The sequence below is a fragment of the Anticarsia gemmatalis genome, chromosome 3, assembly GCF_050436995.1.
Source record: "Anticarsia gemmatalis isolate Benzon Research Colony breed Stoneville strain chromosome 3, ilAntGemm2 primary, whole genome shotgun sequence".
Lineage (NCBI taxonomy): Eukaryota > Metazoa > Arthropoda > Insecta > Lepidoptera > Erebidae > Anticarsia > Anticarsia gemmatalis.
Window position 1 is genome coordinate 13,314,801 of NC_134747.1, and position 19,713 is coordinate 13,334,513.

At 35.4% G+C, this 19,713-nt stretch overlaps 2 protein-coding genes across 2 annotated transcripts; one reads left to right on the forward strand and one right to left on the reverse strand.

Moving 5' to 3' along the window:
- Nucleotides 1-248: 248 nt before the first annotated feature.
- Nucleotides 249-12,927, reverse strand: LOC142987703 (uncharacterized). Its single transcript, XM_076136654.1, has 4 exons — nucleotides 12,571-12,927; nucleotides 5,317-5,416; nucleotides 4,579-4,760; nucleotides 249-3,220 (listed from the first exon to the last, which is right to left on the reverse strand). The coding sequence occupies exons 1-4, from the start codon at nucleotides 12,675-12,677 to the stop codon at nucleotides 2,887-2,889; spliced, it is 723 nt and encodes a 240-aa protein (XP_075992769.1). The 5' UTR covers nucleotides 12,678-12,927; the 3' UTR covers nucleotides 249-2,886.
- A 455-nt stretch (nucleotides 12,928-13,382) lies between these two features.
- Mppe (Metallophosphoesterase) lies at nucleotides 13,383-19,674 on the forward strand. Its single transcript, XM_076136656.1, has 6 exons — nucleotides 13,383-13,520; nucleotides 13,613-13,828; nucleotides 14,527-14,689; nucleotides 15,102-15,353; nucleotides 15,805-16,030; nucleotides 16,625-19,674. The coding sequence occupies exons 1-6, from the start codon at nucleotides 13,504-13,506 to the stop codon at nucleotides 16,816-16,818; spliced, it is 1,068 nt and encodes a 355-aa protein (XP_075992771.1). The 5' UTR covers nucleotides 13,383-13,503; the 3' UTR covers nucleotides 16,819-19,674.
- The last annotated feature ends 39 nt before the right edge of the window (nucleotides 19,675-19,713 follow it).

Sequence of the window (19,713 nt, forward strand, 5' to 3'; positions counted from 1 at the left end):
TATCGTCAGATGAACTAAAAGAGTAGAACCTCTTTCTGCGAAACTAAGCTGCGTACACGATCTTCAATGTTACCTACATTTAACTGTTTTTATTTATTTCTGTAACAACAGGATATACAGTGTTTAAGCAAACAATTTTTATGTTCTCCGAGAGAAATAACAAAATTAATATTCTTTTTTCCGTTATTACAAGGCACGAAAACTCAGCTTACTATCTCAAGAGTAATTTTAAAATAAAACCACAAAAATATTCATGTTGTGATTTAATCACACTTGAAAAACAAATCGTTTTTTCCAGTAGTCGACTGACATCTGACTAACATTACTTTGACACAAAAACCAGTCAATTTAGAACAACCATAGCTATTCACAACTTATTGCACAATGAATGAAGGCATTATGATTGAGAAACTTGTCTGATTTTTGTGCTAAAGTTATACCATACAAAAAACTTATGAATCGTTACCTACATTATATAGTTAGGTACACACAAGGATAAGATACCGTGGGCATACATACATACATCGGTCTAACTTATATACACAGCTCAAACTATATTAACAAAATGCATTTACAGTTCACGACTGCCACCGTGAGGTAATTTGACGGACGAGATATTGTGAACAATCTATCTTTCGTTGAGAGATAACTATTCATGATGCAATTTTATGTAGCACTGAGCAACAAACTCGGTTTGATCACAGGTTATTAACTAACAGATAAAGGCTGCGAGTTGGCAAGACAATATACAAACATTAATATGTCTATGTTCTGCCTATATCATTTGGTGCGCGCAAAAGCGAATCATATCATTATCAATGGTGGAAACGCAGGATAATTCTATTGCCTGCCTGTTCGTAAGGTCATTTTCAACAACGTCATGAATAAGTAAAACAATCGATAAATTGATCAATAATCTCGACCGTATGAGAATTCATTTTAATCCTGACAACACTTCCGATCAAAAAACGTGTTACAAAAATAACATTTGTTACATCAATTTATCACAATTCATAGTTTCTCCAAATAGCACTTTAATAATACAAACAAATATTACGAATTTTGAGTTCAAAATGTGATGAATATTTTACAAATTACATTGAAGAAATTAAATCAACTCAACAGATCGCAAGCCGTTTCAGAGATTCGGTCTTGGCACTTATTGAACTAGTCCAGTCTAGTCAATTAGTAAATAGTAACAATCATATTTATTTTACAACCTTTTCCTTTAGTAAGGACACTACTTTGTCATTTAGTAGTTTAGCGCGATTAGGCATCGATTGACTTGACTCACATAACAGTGAGTTAAATATTTAACAATTGATTACAAAAGAGAGATATGTAGATTTTCTGAAATCATTTTATCTGACAATGCAAGTGCCTTCACTCTGCAATACAGGCGATAAAAAACTGCCAAATGGCTTGTACATAAAAGGAACAGTGTGAGAACATTAAAAACAACAAATTTGTTGGATACTGCACATTTGATAGTAAATAGTATTGCATTACCTATACTCACTGTTGGTAAAACAGTCCTTCCCAAAAATCAGATGTAACAAAGTTCTTTAAACAGTAATCGTCGAAGTCCATTGCAACGCGAACCATATTAAATACCAATGACTATAAACAAAACCTATACGAACATATCGCATTTGCAATAATACCAGTGGTACGTGGCTATGACGCGAGTCACATGTTAATACCCCTTAAATATTGGATCAAAATAGAAAACTTACTACCAAATTGGTTTGAAAGGTAACTAAAAAAAAGTGGCATTCTTCAGGACGTGTTTCACGGCTATTTAATAAGTGTTTAAGTCTGCCTATCGCCATGTTGAAAGAGCGTGAACGTAAGTATGTGTATAACTAAGAAAAACGTGTATCATGATGAACTTAACAAACAGATCATTGGTAACCAGATTAGAGATAACATTCTTACAAATTGTCTATGTAAGAATCGTGATAAGCGTTGATATCGAAACAGTCACCAGTGCCTTTTTTACTCAAAACTGGGGTGTTACGAAAACTATCGACATTTATAACAAATGAATTTGAGATATTGGGTATAATAATATGAGGGTATCAACATGTTTGTCTCGCTAAGCCACTGCACTGTATAATACCTACACACTTGTGGGTGTGACTACACTATCTTATCGATACAAATTATATACATTACGCGCTCTATACACGTGAACGCATCTAAATATATTTACAATAAAGTTTTGGATGCTTTGGCTAACAATAGGGCACTCGCGCTTACAGTTCATTCCTATACTACTTTATAATTTCAATGTCGATAGGAACCAACATGGTAGGCTACTGTATATGAATGAATACACGAAATTTGAACCCTATGAATAGTAACACTAGGCTTACAATCGCTCGCTATACTCAGCTAAACGTGCTTCAGTACCGAAAAGCCATTAAAACCTGCAGTCGATGAATTTGAGTTGAAAAATTCTGCGTAAACAATACAAGAATGAGATCTAGAGTAAGTTGAAGGTTTAAAATGTGTAAATAATAATAAATTCGTGAATGATTCAATCTCGACGGTATACATGTAGAATTGAATACACTAAGATAATACAGAAGTTGGCAAGAGCATTACATTTCTATGATAAGTTTCTGAACTGATGATGCAGACTATTCGATAGCACGTTCAACTTTCCAAAGCACTAGGCTGGTAATCAGATAATGTCTAGTACACACCGAATGCGAGCGGGTGACGTATAAGTGCACGTATTGCACGCACCGGTAGCAAGGTAAGAAGTGTCAGATCCAGCTCCAATACCCTGCAAGATCATGTTCAGCCAACGAACCAGACCTTCACACTAAATCGCCTTCAAGTTTACGCAAAACTCCCAACCCAAGACTTCACACACTATTAGCTAGGATTCGACGACTTGTGATTTTCTTGGATATCTGTGGATTCGTGTGAGCACTCGTTCATTGGCTGGGCCCGGGGTGATACTGGCCTGAAAGTGCATTCTAAAGAGTCGGAGTCGGGAGTGCCTGGTGTGGAGGGTGTGAGCCTGTCTGAGGTACACATACGCTTGGACAGCGGCGAGTCGGCCTCGTCTCCCCGCCGTTTGCCTGGAAGCAGGTTCGGTCGACTGACTGGACTGAAGTTTGACGCTCTGATCATCTGGATAGGTGAGAGACTGCGACGTGTCGTGTATTTCCGCGGCGGTGATGGTGATACGACGGTGGGAGAGAACCTGGAATGTAACAGTTCTATTAGCAATCTGTCGTAAGTATACTAAGTTGAAGGTATAACTTATCTAATATCATATTGAAAATAATTTGCTTCTGGTTTAAATTACTGGTGGCATGGGGTCACAAATTATTGACAAACAGTTACAAAACAGTTATCCTATAAAATAAAATCATGTATTTAACCCCGTACCCTCGTAGCGGATACGTAGAAGAGTGACTAATTAATCATAGGTTTGAACGCTAGTCAGCCAGCTGACTAGCGTTCAATTGTTGAAAATACCATAGTATGTATGTAGCCTGCTATAGTTCGTAAAAATTAAATTTCGTAAAATATTAAAAGTATTATTTTAGGACTTTATTCTATCTTGAGACGGAGTAAGCAGTATCGGGTAAGCATGATTTTAGTTCGGCTAACATTTTATAATGTATAGAATTGTAATAAAAACAAACGAAATTTCAACAAATGTTAGTTTTTAATGATTATGGAAAGGCTTCAGATACGTGAAGGTTGCTTTTCTATCTTGCCTTGCTCACCTAGTGCTAAAAGTGATGCAATTTTTGTAACATTTATGACGCTCAAATTATTCTTATTTTAGCAAGTCATAGAAGGCATTTCTTCGTAATACAATTTATAAAAGCTGATGAAACTAAATGATACCGTAACATTCACTGAAACTTATCTGGATGTATCGTAATCTGACATTTACATCAGTGTTTATTGTAGGCGCCGCTCTTTTATCAATGTACTGGATAATCTGCGAGAGAATGCCTATGAATGAACCGATAACACTACGACTAGGTTAGTAACGAATAACAAATGTTATTAAGATTATAGTGAGTGCAGTCGGACTAAGTGTTATAAGATTACCGATCACGAGACCATGAGTCAGGCTATTAGGAAAATGTTAAGGTTCTCTTGTTTTCCTAATATGACACAGAACTAAAAATGGTAATTGGCATATAAATCGATCAGAGTGGTCAGGAGTTTCTTTCCAGCTCTGCTCATTGGCCCTATCTGCCGAATTAGCGTAAAATCATTTACCGTATTTTTTACTTTAATAAGTGTCGGTTTTGACCTAATAAGTAGTATTAGTAGAAAATGTCATGCTCATCTTTGGATACCAGAATAGTTCATCTACCCCACCAACAATGTAATCGTCTTGCATAGTAAGTATTCAGCGATCCATTTTCGTGCTAGGTCGTTGAGAACTATTTGATAGTCACAATTCTGTAAATTAATTGTGGTTTTCTTGGTGATTAATACGTCACGTCAAAGCAGCAATATACTGCTCAGTGGCTATCAATTCGAAGTACGCTGGCTGTCAAGGCAGTAGCAGGTAAGCAGTAAGGAGTGTCGTACCTGGGTATCCGAGTGGGCGAGTTGGCGAGGCCGGGCACGAGCGTGAGGTCCTCGCAGGACTGCCCCATCTGCATGGCGCTGTGCACCTCGCGCTCGTGCGCCACCTCGCGCGTGTTGGCCACGTCGGCGCTCTCCTCCGCGCGCAGCTGCGACACGCGCGGGGCCATGCGCGCCCACGAGTTCTGCAATGTACGGGTTACTAGTTCAAAATACTGCTTAAACATAACCCACTACCGGGTAAGGGTCTCCTCCTATGTAAGGAAAGGGTTAGACCTTGAGATACCACGCTGGCCTAGTGCGAAAGGAGAACAGACTATGCCTTCCTTCAAGAACTGTGTTAAAGAACTCTCAAGCGTGCAAGTTGTGTATTTGGACAGTAAAATGGATGCTAGTTTGTATATACAAAAACGTCATCATCATCATCGTCATCTCAGCCATGGGAGGTTCACTGCTGAACATAGGCCTCCCCCATAGATTTCTAGAGCTGACCGATCTGATGCGGCCTGTATCTACCGGCTCTCTGCTATTCTCCTCAGGTCATCTGCCCATCTTGTGGGAGGACGTCCCACGCTGCGTTTGCCAGTACGTGATCTCCACTCGAGAACTTTTCTGCCACAACGGCCATTGGTACTTCTTGCTATGCCATGTGCTCTGCCACTTTAACGTACTGATTCGCTTGGCTACAAGAAAGCAGTAAAGTGGAGTATAAATACATAGTAGTAAATACAATATACTAACGCCTAAGTTGACAGGCGCCGAGATGTGTCCGAACGTGCCGCTGTGCCTGCGCGTGCGCGTCAGGTTGTTGTTCGAGAACATGCTGAAGATCGACGGGTTCCTGAAACAATACCAACAATACCTTTAATTTACATTATTTATGTTGACTATGTGGCGCGGCGGAGTATACGACTGTTGCGTAGAGTCTGGTCGAATCGTACGACCAAAACCCTATATCTCAGTTGTCTGTTAAGCCATGCTTGGTGAATAACCTGGAGTAAGGAAGTGGTATAGTGTAGATGTCCTTTATTTACGTCAAATTTTAGGGTTACATCATGCTAATAATCTAAAAAATTTGCTCGAGACATCACTGTTGCCTCACCAACACACGCTCTATCTATGTAATCATACTATCAAAAAATAACATCTTTCGAATCAAATAAACGACTTCTATTTAAACAATGGTCGCCGTCTACCGCTACTTTGTCGTACACAATTCGGATGGTAACAGAGTTTTGTTACTTGAAGTTATTGATATAAGACGTATCATTAAATATTGAATGCAAGCGGCACCCATTCGAATCGATCGCTGTATAAATCTATGAATTACTTAGTGGTATAACTACGCAAAAGTGTTGTGTGTGAAACCTTGGAAGAACTTTGTATTTCCTCAGTAAAGCGAAGGACTCAATACCCTACAAATGATTTAATATTCATTAGTTGAGAAGATAAAGACCTGAGAAATTTTCAAATACTACCTTGAAGATATCGTAATAATGTTTATGCAGCAGGTAATAATATTAAGTTTAGTTAGTTCAATTACATACAAATGACTACCTAATACCACAGAATAAGTAATAGTACTACCGTACAGAAGGTCCACTTCCGAACAAAAGTGAAGTTTAGGCATAAAAAATTACCTACACTAACGACTGCCACACGAAATTGAAACTTATCGCGCTGCGCGAGCGTTCATACTCCATTGGGTATCGGCGCGCGTCTCCGGTTTCACCGCCGGAACACAGGGTTATCACTAATCGATATAAATATTAAAATAAATCAATAAAGAGAACAGTGTGTACCTATGCAAATACAATACTTCAAAACATGTTAATCTGTTCCTATAATAGTGTCTGAAAAACCCATTAATCATTATAAAATAAAATTATAATTGTATTGCTGTCTGACCATTAAATAAATATAGGTATCTACATAACTTTACTATAGGTAAAATCAAAGAAACGAATAGAACGAACGATTGGCCGCCGCCACTTTTTTAATAGGTATTCCGTGGATTGCGCCGACGATATAAAAAAATGATATTTACCTATATATTTATTATATTATTATGATATTTTCGATTCCGTATTGTCTTTGTTCATGCACCCATAAACACTACAGTATCTTTTAGCTTTTTTACGGGATTTTTGTTGTTTAGTTGACATTTTTTTTATTTAAACAGAAAACAGATTAAGAAAATAGATAAGTGTAGCTAGCACTAAATCGCGCGACGCGGTCAGCGAGCGCGCCGAGTGGCAACCTACTGAGATAGGCCGCATATGCGGCCCGGCGGCCGATCATACCTACTCTGCGGAGTGGAACCCCCCTGCTAATACTTCAATATTCTAGTTCTAAGAAGTTGTAGATAAAGTGACGGCAAATGTATAGATATATCCTTCTGGCTTATACCTACCTATGTGACACCTAACTATAAGTCGTAAAAATGGGCTTTATTCTTGGTTAGCTCATCAAGTAGAAATTGGCGGACGCTTTCTTATATTTACTGTCAGACACATTACCACAGTTATTTATAAGCTGCGAATCTGATTCTACGTGACACAGAAACTTATTGAATCACTAATTTCGAAATCAACAGTCAAAAATTAAATTCCTAAAGTATCAGCATACTTTGCATATGAAAGTTTTCGTTCATAATCGCGACACATACGGGTAGCATTGCACTCGTGCGACCGACACAATGTACTGCATGAATAAAAAGATCAAAATCAATTGACATGTGCGGCGCGGGCGCAGCTGTGTGTTAAATTAAAAGCATCCTCCTTGGTGTCGCGGTCCAAAGTTATGGAATTGATTCGTGCACTTACATATTATTAGGATTGAAGGGTTATCATGTTATACTGTTAGCTCTTCTCATGGGCTCTATGTTCCTAACTAGCGGTACGCTTACTATAACTATGTACTATACTGTATACTATAATATAACTTATAAGTGCTAATAATTTACTATATGTGTACTATAATATAATCATATAAGTGCTAATAATTTACTTAAATGAATAAAGGATTTGATTTTTAAATGGAATTGGCCAGAAAACCAGACTCCAGAGTCACAATAGAATCAGCCAGAAAGTTGAAAAGCATCAAAGATTGCACACGAAAAAAAAAAGCATGTTACACCGTCGCAGGTAGATATACCATTCGAAACAGATACACAGTCAATTGAAAGAACTTTAAGAGTGACTAATATTACGAGGTATTCATAATACGATACTATCTCAATAACAGCTGCCAAGTAAAACTTAAGTGATACTAGGAAAGCCCGTATCACTAAATCTGGAAACTACAAAATGATAAAATGTCCTTTGCAATTTTCCTTACAAGCAGTGGCATAGCTAAGCGGTGCAGCCCAATGGGGCCCTTAAGCTCAGGGAGGTCCCGGCGACCGATCAACTAGGCATTTTTTTTAAATTTCTCCTTTTAGTCGAGTTGTAGTGTTGATAGCCTTAGTTTTTTTTTTGCACCACGGTCCTAGACATCTTTGCTACACCACCGGTTGCAAGTTTTATTGATGGCCGTTTAAACGGACATATTTATAACAATCTTATGAACAAATTGACGTTGTTGATTAACCTTTATCAATGTGCAATTATTTGTGATTGATTGATGATTTATGTGAAGTGGGAAAATTGACAATCGAAACGGTATTCAGGCTGCTTTGTAGTGCTTACATTGTACTTACAAAATTATGCACTGGATCTGTGAATACGACAAGGAGTGGTTCTGGACATTCGATTTTCCATCGACACAAGTAACTTATAAAAAAATTATGGTATCTAAAAACTCTGAAAGAAAAATATCTCTTGCAAAATAAGTATCTTGCTGGTGTTGTGTTTACCTTTGCGCCTGGTGCGAAATAATCTTCCAGTCACTTACGCTAATTCTTACTTCGCTATTATATATCTCAAATCATTATTTTATTAATCGTAAACAACAAGCACACTAAATCCTTAAACTGTAGATCAAAGAAACCTTCCGATACTAAACTTACTACTTGAATACTCCCCAAGAAATGAATGAGCCTCCGACTTCGCCCATTTCACAAAAAGCCTACGCAAGAAAAGCGGGTGTTTTATCATTCCGTGTAGGGTATACTCTCAATATAGTCTAGACGTGTGGATAACGCCTACAATTTTGTATAATCATCTTGAAATAGATATCTGTAGGTCTGTGAGTTATTTTAACGAATTTGGGTTTCATCTCAGAACTATAGTAGGAAGGATGTGCGAGACCCTGAATCTTTTGGAAGATGAAGCTGCGAATAATGCCCTTATAACGCTAGATTTGCAGACAATTTTTTAATTAACGAGAACTAACGCTTAAGGGCTATAAATCAAAATAGGAAAGACGACACCATATATCAAGGTGCCAGCAAGGATCAAAGAAACCAAAGATGAAAATAATGTGAAATCACTTGTCTGGCGAAAGCGCTAAATATTATAGTCAACAACCTTTTAACTACAGTTCAAATAGTCAACACAGTAGACCATCTAGAACCAAACATATCGGTAACATAGTTGCTTATAAAACAACTATAACATACCATAACATTACGAGGTTGTCGTGAGCCAACAATAATATAACCACTTGCGTGTACAGACAACAATTAGTCAATGTTTATAATATACAATTTCATTGCAACTGTGCGACTATCGTATATGTCACGATCGAATTATCATACTCATGTTAAGTGGAAATTGTATGGAAAACTGTTACTATTGACATGCAAACTCATGTGGGACAAGTGTAGAGACATAATCGTAAAGAAACTTTAGGAACTACCCGCATTTATTCAGGCTGTTTCAGCCGTGACAACACTAAAGACCCGATGGTTAAGAAACTAAGGACTAATGACTTTTATTCATGCTGATTTAGTTGTTAGTCAAAAAAGCAGAGATTCTGAAAAATACTCGCACGCGTCCTTTCAATATTCGACGACTAATCTTAAAGTCACTGAAACGAAAGAAAATGGCGTCAGTTATTTAATATATAATTCTTCTTCTTCACTTCTTAATATCCAAGAGTTAACTTATCGAATTTTGGGCGTTATTTACATACATTTGCTGTCACTTATTTAGCAGATAAGATATCTAACAGTTATTTACAAACTGTGAAATTGGCAAAATGTTACGCGTCTGTCGTCTCCATAAAAAAGAAAATAGATCACGAGAGCTATCGGAAATCGATCGAAATAGAATAGAAATGCTGTCTTAACACGTTAGTGCAAGGAATTAGCACCATAGTGCTAATTACTGTGACGAACACTCAGCCGCAAAGTCGCTAAACAACTTAGACTTTTGAACTCCTTTCAACTGGACTAAACCACAATACAGTAAATAGCGAGTTAGGTATAGTAATTACAATTATACCGCAAATATTTTAAATAACTGCTAAGACTGCATTTCATAAACCATTGTGTATAACAGGTGTGATATCCTAATATTATATATTCCCTTAATTTATACCTATATTCCCGCTATTCCCTTTATAATTACGAAAGTCTGTTTATCTAAAATACTTGCTAAACTATTGAACCAATTATGGGAAATTTGGTACAAATAGAAGAGGTACTAAGGCAAATTTTTCTCAAAATTTAATCATTTTGCAGCTGAAATAAGGAATAATTAAGCTATTTGCATTAATGAGCCTGGTCAAGTGGCAATTAGTTCATAATTTGATTCTGAGGCCCCATAAACATTGGAACTCTATACTCATAAAACATTGAGTTACTCATGTTACTTTGTTATTGAACTGAATAAATTCAACTTGTGGGGTTTAGTCACTGTTCAGTGTTCACAGGAAAACAATAACAGGGCAATGTTATTCATTTGAAATGAGAAAGTAATATTTAATAATAAATATCATTGGACAACTCATACACCAACATTTGATTCCAAACTAAGCAGAGCTTGTACTATGCTAACCAATAACTGATAAACATACTATATTCCTCTAATTGCATACTTATATAGATAAATTTACAACCAGGCATAGAACAGATACTTATGCTCATCAGACAAATATTTGTCCTGGGTGAGATTCAAACCCATCACATGCGGCTCAACAGTTTTTGCCGGGAGGTGACTATGTTAACCACTGCACCATATGTGCAGTTAACGGTAAACATACCTGCTTAGGTATATAAGTAAATAAACATTACTGCTATTGGAGACTCTCCACTAGTCTCCACCTGAGGTAAGACATAATAGAAGGATAACTTCAAATCAAAATAAAACTACCTCATTACTATCCAACAACTTGGTAGAGAGAGTAGAGAGCCTTATCCTAGTTTCATTGCTGGCAGGCTTGTAAACATTTTGAATTTAGACCACCATTGATCTAGCATATTCAGCTGTCAGTGGCCAATTTGATAATTCCTTCATACCCATAATCTAGATAAATCATGCACACCAAGGCTCTCTTACTAATAAATTGTGGGAATAAATTATCAAGGGTATCTTCTTAAATTCATGACCTATTGTAAACATCTTTGCATCTCCTTAAGAATTATTTTAAGAATTAAGAAGTAAACTATACACTGTATTATGTTTACAAAGATCTTACATAGGAGTACAGCTGTTAGGTATTTAATAGCATGCTTGGGTTAGAGGGCAGCAATTAGTTGTAATGCTCTATTGACAATCTTGAAATGTTATGTACTGTGACACAAACATTTATGTGCTTTAATGAACGCTGTTTTGTTACTAGTTCAATTTATTTGAATATCTGCTTAATAAATGAAGATAAATAGAAAATTCCTGAGGGTAATGTTAGTATTCTGTTATATTGTAATATTAACAAATCTTAAAAACAAGTTGTGTTATTATTCCTATTAGTAACAAACATTATGATATTTATTATCATCTTGTTTATGCCATACACCAAGAAGTACTATCTTATTGCAAAGATTTAACTTTACAAGACCAAGTTTACATTAGAAAACCACTCTATTTGTAAAGTAAATGAAGTTTTCAAGAAATATAAAACCATATTTTAAAATAAATTCCCCTTTAAAACCCCAAATTTCATATGAATGTTATAATTTTATAAATTTCAAGTGCAAAGTGATTAAATTTCCAAGAATTTTGTAATCAAAAATGAGAAAACCCCAACTTCAACTGTCAACGGTCAATTAAATACATATTTATCATAAAATCCAGTATTTATCAAAATAAAACCTGTCAGATAGCAACAAACAAGTTATCAGACTCCTTAACTTATGAGAATTTAATCACTCAACCAGACAGTTTAAACAGTTAGATAAATATTTGGCATAAACTTATCATGATTGGTCGAGTGGTTTTTGAGATGCATGCAGATAAGTAAACAAACATTTGAATTATTTAGTTAAAGGATGATCTAATGTTTCATTGATATTAAGTTAGCTTTGTAATAAGTGGTTATTTGAATGAAAGATGCATTTCATGACATAGTGGACATTGAACAATAATAAATTAATGAGTGTATTATGTGTGAAGACATTATGTGCTATTTCATGTTCATTACCTACTGTTTGATGTACACTCAGTACAAATAACTCAATCAACAACTTAGTAACACAAATCAAGGAATCAAATCAAAACACTTATCACAACATGAAAATTAATTAACTTGCTATGATAACATTAATAGAATAGGCAATTAAACACAAATGACTGAGTTGTAAAAACAGTACACAAAAAACTACAACACATGAACAGTGTGATAGCTCAGCACTCACTGCCATACTCACACATTGTCAACACAACCGCAATTCAACACTGAAAAGTGACGCCAAGCTACTGCATTTTTACCAAAACATTATACAACCATGCAGTAATGATAATATTATAGAATACAGTGTGAATGATGCACAAACATCGCTAAATACGGGCACAGCACCCACTGGCGACCTCAGCAGCTGTCAAAAATAGGTAGGCAGCGTAGCAACAACCATATCACAGCCGTAGGAGGCGTGTTCATAAAATATAACATTACCTGGGAGCTACGTTCGTTGTGGGCGACGTGACGGCCGTAGAAGCTGCCTCATTGATTAACGGTGCGCTGCTGCACCTTTTTAATATGTTAGGAGCATCCACATCCATTATCTTAATGCCACCATTCGTTCACTGACGTACTATGTAGTTATATGCATCGGAATTGCCGAAACGATTAGCCCTCTACTGTTTATGTAACACTGTAAGTGCACTGACAAATAGTCTAATAAACGAATCACTCTACTATTACTTCTACATACATGTTATTTATTACGCGTAAATGAAAGGATAACACAAAATAAAATGAAAATACGCTACTCGGAAAGCTAAAAAGTGGCTCGAAGCTGACCTGTCAAATCGCCGCAATAGTGGAGCGTTCAGGTTTTGTTTTTTATAAAAGTGCTACTAACATCTATGGCTTTTGTAAATCGAACCAATTGCAAACATCATTCAAAATAATATATTCTGGTTTAAATTGAGTATACATTCAAAAATAATAAGTAAAGTAATTGTTTAACTAGGATAACGATTTCTTAATTTTAGAACTCAATTTACGCCACTTCAAATTTATTGAACGCGCTCTTATAAATGTCAACACTCATTACCATAAACGTTCCATTCCTCATTTTCGTTTATATATCTCAGAGTATAAATCTCCATAAAACAATGATTGTATATAAATTAATAAACCTGAAAATTACAAATATTTTATTTTGTAACCAAAAATGAAAATTATAGGCTTAAAACTTTTGTTTCACAAAATTTGCAAAACAAACATTATATTTTATTAATGATATTTATGTGTAGCGTAAACCAAAACGTAAGCACGTTGTTTTGAGAAATTTAATTTGAGATGGATAGATAAGGTCTTGTTTAATTTAATATATTTGAATCACACACAGAACAAATTAAACAAGGCGCAAAATTTGGAACAATGTATTTGAGAAGAAGGTGGGTCTGTGGTACAATTTTCGAAAGTTCGGAGTCTGGGTGCGTCTTACTTATCTCGTGAGATAAACTTATTTTGGGTCATATTTTTGCAGTACCACTGTGAAGTACTTCATAGCGGCGTTTTTGGGCGCCGCTGTGTACTGCGAATGGTTTATTTACCTCGTACAACCGCAGTACTGGTCGGAACTGGAGTGCAGTGAACATGATTCCACCTGTACGAAGATATTGTTTATTGCTGATCCTCAGATACAAGGAAACTATGCCGTCCCAACACCTTTGAACTACTTGTTCAATTGGGATAGTGATCGGTGCGTATTTATTATAAATTTAACATAATATTTAAAAGAACTCTACCAATTTGTCTTCTTAACTTCTAGTAGAAATACATAAGTATAAAACTTAAATAAATTAAGACTGCAATAAATAGTTATAATCAATGATGAAATAGTTGTTATTGTTAGTTCAAAATTTTAGAGATTTGCATGATAATACCTACTTGTTTTGTATTTAAAAAAACATAAAATTTATGCTTAGCCAAAACTTATAAACACTCAAATTAAAATTTATAATGAACATGAACATTGCTACTTTGTCACCTGCGCTAGGTTCCTACAAATTTTGTATTTATTCCTTACTTCTTCAATATTATATTCAAATCGGCATGGCATTGTGGTATAAGTTGGCACCTCCCATGCAAGTGATGAACAGTCCCAGCCTGAGGCAATACACTAATGAGTTTTTGAACTTATGTGTGAGAGAAAACATTGTGATGAAAACTGGCATGCTTAAAATTTGTATAATACAAATTTTAAGCATGCCATTAAGGGTATGCAAAGTCCCCAACCCGCACTTGGCCACTATTTTGACTTAAGCCCTAGGTAGAGGACTCTTGCCCAGTAATGGTACAGAAACAGGTTAAAAATATAAATATACTATCATAGCAGTGACATACAATTGTACAGTAATAAAGTAATATTATACTCACTGTAAAAATTCATTATTTCAGCTACCTAAAGTCGACATTCAGTGTAGTGATGAAGAAATTTAAGCCAGATGTCCTTGTCTACCTCGGTGACCTGATGGATGAGGGCTCCATAGCACCCTATAAAGATTTCCATGAATATGTGGGGAGACTTCTTGACATATTTGAAGTGGATTATGAAGTTACGGTAAGATTGCATACACTATCAGCTGTCTTAATTGCCTGCTATATAATATAATAATAGTAAAAATTTGTTTACTCATACATATTGTCACAAAATGGATATGGTAAGACAAGATGTATCGATGTAAATGAAGCAAAGGAAGGTTGTAAGGGTTGTACCAGGTGGTGTACCATTCTTTTGTCTCTGCCTACCCCTGTGGGAAAAAGGCGTGATATTATGTATGTATAGATATAGCGCATGATGGTTTCCAGCTACGGAGTGAGCCTATATGTACGATCTGGATAAAGAACCAATGATTACCACTATGCGGTCACCCATCTATTGAATGACCGCACCAAATCTTACTAAACAGATCGTTTACCGATCGCTGAGCGCCTCTTTACAATACCTAAAGGAAATTGTTTTTTTTTTCCAGCAAATCTGGCTACCAGGCGACAACGACATAGGCGGTGAAAATGAACCAGTACGCTATGAGAAGCTGGCAGAATTTGAGAAATCATTCCAGCAGCCGTCCGTGATATACTTCAGGAACATCTCGTTCTACAAAGTGAATGGTATGACTAACAAGTACCCAGAAGGTACGGACCCTGATGGCAATCATACTAAGGACTTCAAGATGATTGTGTCCCATTATCCACTGACGCATAGGCGCCTATTTGTTTTGCAAGTAAGTAAATAAAATAATTGTTTAAAATAATAATTTGTTGTTAAACTGTGTCATCTCAAATTGAGTGTTAAAAAATTAAGATGACTGAAATGATGCCACGGAATAATAGTCGACATCGCTCGCATTAAATGTTTAAGATAATCTTGCCTTTCCTCAACACTGAGCAATAAATTTGAGCGGAATGGAAAGAGGTTTAGCTGTGAAACACAAGACTATGCAAATTCTTTAATACGCAGCGAATTTAGGCTTCAAGCAACTCCCGCCATACAAATCCTTAATTCATTGCGTTTCGTGTCATGTCGTAACATTCGCACCGCGGCTGGATTTGTATGGCGGGAGTTGCTTGAAGACCAAATATCGTTGAAATTGCGAAGCCTTGAAAGACTTAGCACTACATAAAAAAACTTATCAATGAAACAATCTCAAGCTAAATATTACCTTTCTATTCCAGATGAAAGACACGATCCATCCCAACATATTCTTCTGCGCCCACACCCACGAGTCCAAATACGTAACTCAGAGTAAAGACTTTACTAACAGGAAGACGACCTGGTTCAATGAACCGAAAGGCATGCTGAGCTTGTCGTTCAATGAGGACACTATGTATGAAGTGTTTGTACCGACTTGCTCTTATAGAATGGGAACTAGCGATATCGGGTATGGAGCTGCTGTATTGGGTAAGTTAAAGTTTATTTCTAAAGTACCTTTTGTAGCATAAGAGTACAAAGGGAACGATCTTTTGAACTCACTACCGTCTGCTACGAAAAGCTTCAGTGCCCACTAGGGGGCAGTATTACACCGTATTCATTCATAGACTTTTGTGGTCCGCCCCATTTATCTTCGAAAGGCACTTCTACGCAACGTTTTGTGAACTACCGCCTCTTTTACTAATAAAAGAAACTTTCAGCGCCCACCTTTACATAATGAATGCTCTTCCATCGTAATGCGTTACTCGAAAGCTGGTATTAAATGTTTAGGAGATAAAGTATTTTAAGACGTTGCTGGTTCTTAGTGCCTGTACAATTGCATTATAAGCCCCGAAATTCCGACGAAGTCTTCCTTTATCCTCCCAAATTTTTTTTTACGTTGCCGCGCCAGTAAATAACCCGATAGAGTCCTTCTATTTAAACACAATTAATTCTCATCTTACTACTGCTTGATTAATAGCCTAAGTAGCACTATACAACAACCCTTTTTTTAATGGGAGACAAAACAACATTATAAAAGTGTTTATCTGGTTATTGTATACATTGTTTTTTATTCAATTTCAGAGAACAACAACCAACACATGCGCTACACGGTATTCTGGTCATCAACAAGGTTCCCCTACTTGATTCTGTACCTGGTAATACTAACACTCTTACTACTATACTGCCTAGTATTCAGTGCAGCTAGGTTCTTCCACAGGAAGCCTAAGATTAAGAAACCAACTGCCGACATGTCACCGCTCTTGGAAAGATTGTAAAAACTTGCTACATTTAAATGCAGCAACTGCAAGGTTTACGCAGCTAAGTTTGCTTTGACGATAAGAGATTTACAGGAATTCAGTTGTTATGTAGCAGTTGCTGCACTCGATCAAATCTCCGAAGTTATTAACCCTTTGACCGCCACGGTCGGCTATACTCGACGCTTTCGTTGGCAAATGTCGACAAAAATATAGCGCCGTGAGCACATTCTGATTTGTCTGACATTTGCAATTCAGCAGAAAAATCTTATAAAGCAATTTCACAACAAAGTGGTATATTGAAAATACAAAAAAACAAGTTATATAATAATCCATATAACAGTAGATGAAATTGTAGCATTTGATGTGTTTGTAGCATTTAACATCTTAATACTCAATTGTTGTATTTCCAAAGGTTGTTTTAGGCTGTGTTCTCCTTACTATATCCTTTCCGTATTCGGGTCACATGTTTAGTTCTTCTTAACGGGTTAAAATTGGACGCTAAATTGACTTATTTTATTAAATCGCGTCGGTAATAGAGCCTAATTTAACATGTTACATTTTTATGTCAATTTATTACTTAATAAAAAGTCGGGTATCTTTCAATAATATATTGAGAATTTAATAAAATGAAATACTATACTCATTAAATACGTTGTGAGCGAACAGTTAAATCGATATTTACTCTAGTTGTGAAATAGTAGGTACATAAAACAGTTAAGCCATTCATGAAACAATAATTTATTATTTGAAATCAAAAATATTTAAAAGCCAGTGTACAAAAGCTTTAATTTACAAGGTACAACATTGGAATTAATTTAGTTCATAACTTGTAGTTTTATTATAATTTAAATTACAATAACATTAAATTAAAAAACTGGTAGCTTTGAACAATCATGACTTTAATAAATAACAGGGTTAAATAACCATGACAACATTTACATACATACCGAAAAGCTCTAAAAATAAAGTCACTTCAACTCCACCTAAAAATTATACATGACAAACTAAGTAACTTTATTTTTAACGATTGCAATACTAACCATATAGTATGATGGTAACACTCAAAACATTTTTTAGCAGTGTAAAAAGCCTATTATCAATATTTTATTTTAATTTGTGCAGCTAATTTTAGTTATTTTCGTTCGTACGTTTTACGCCTGTTGTACCCGACAGTGTAGGTAGATGTGTATGAAATACTCTTTCCTTGACTTTTAAAACATGACTTTGCTATTTCAAGTATATTTACACGACAGCTAATACTTTGCCCCAATAATATTTAATCTAGATTTAAGAAGTATTGAATTATATCTCGTTCGTCTAATACAAGTACAAGTATATAAATGTATTATATTTCATAATATTAATATTGCAGTGAATATAAATGTTAGTTTTTGAATATTCCAAAGATTTTATAAAAAATTGTAGCTAGGTACTATTGTAACGAAACTGAAAATTGTCTCCATTTTAGTTATTTGTTTCAAAATGTAGATTTATAATTTCCCAGTAATTCATACAGAGTCAAATAAAAGAAAGACTGTATTAAAAAGTATAAAATATATTTTGGAAATTTTAAATAGTATACAAATTGTAGTAACCAGTGAATTGAAATATGGAATGTGATTAGTTTTACAAATTATTTTTATAATAAATTATTAGTTTCTATTTGTAGCATTTACTATTTAGCCATTAAAATATATTTACATTATTTACGATTAAATACACTAGAAGAAAGAGCATACGCGGGCGTTGATTGAGCATAAATAAATAAATAACGTAAGCAAGCATATTGATTCTTAAAGCAAGTGAAAAAAAGAAACAATTTTTTGGCGCGAATTTGCATTTGACGTACGGTATCACGATTGCTTGCAGCTCTGCGCATTTTTCATTATGTACTAACAAATTTCAGCTTTCTTTACACAAACATAAGATTTAAAATGACAATGTACTGCAGTTCATGGAATTTAAGGCCTCGGAATTTTAATTTCACTGTCTTATTAATAAACGTTGTAAGCTCTGATAAGTGATATATTTCGTCTTTGTCAATCAATTTTGGAACTGTATATGAGTGAGAAAGACAAAACACTAACTAATCAGAGCTACGTTTTAGTAAGATGGTGAGTATATTAGATCTCTATAGCAACTATTACTTCTTTAGTTATTTTGTAAGGTGTTTTTATGTCTGAAGCTATATACATTTTTATCATAATAACGCTTTGTGTGTTCAATGTAATGTACCGATTTACTGTAACGTTTTCGAAGTAGTTCTTCTACTGTAGCAATAGTATTTTGTGCTCAGGAATTAGTAGTTTTAAACTACATAGAATTGTCTAACAGAAGTGTAGCTAGCTGTAGGCTGGACGTATAACAAAACCTGTTAAAGCATTTTAAATAGACTAAAACCAGGTCCAAAAAGTAAGAAATACAGGGTTCATATAACCCAGCGGTCAATTGATAGTATAGCGCCAAACCTGCCGAACCTTCGTCACCACACATTAGGCAATGAAAGGTTCGCTGCTACGCGAAACGCGACGTAATTTTGACTGATGTGACAAGTGTTTTACATAACAACGAGCGTGTTGAACGGAACGTTCGGCAACAGACGTTGCGCAGGTGTGACGCTAGATTTTCAGCAGCTACACTCCTGTTGCCAAGGAAATGATGTACTGGTCAATAGAATTGTTATTATATTAACTGATCTCTAGCAAAATAGACATACATAATATTTACATACAATTTTGAAAAACGTAGCTGTGTATCTCTGTTATAGTTTTCTAAATGTATTACAAATTGTAATGTCTACTCTACATTTTATATAACTTTAATACTCTCTGTGAATTGTATAACAGTCTATATTAATATATTTGTTGAATATTTTATTATGCTTTCATTTGTTATACCACACTTAATAATAGC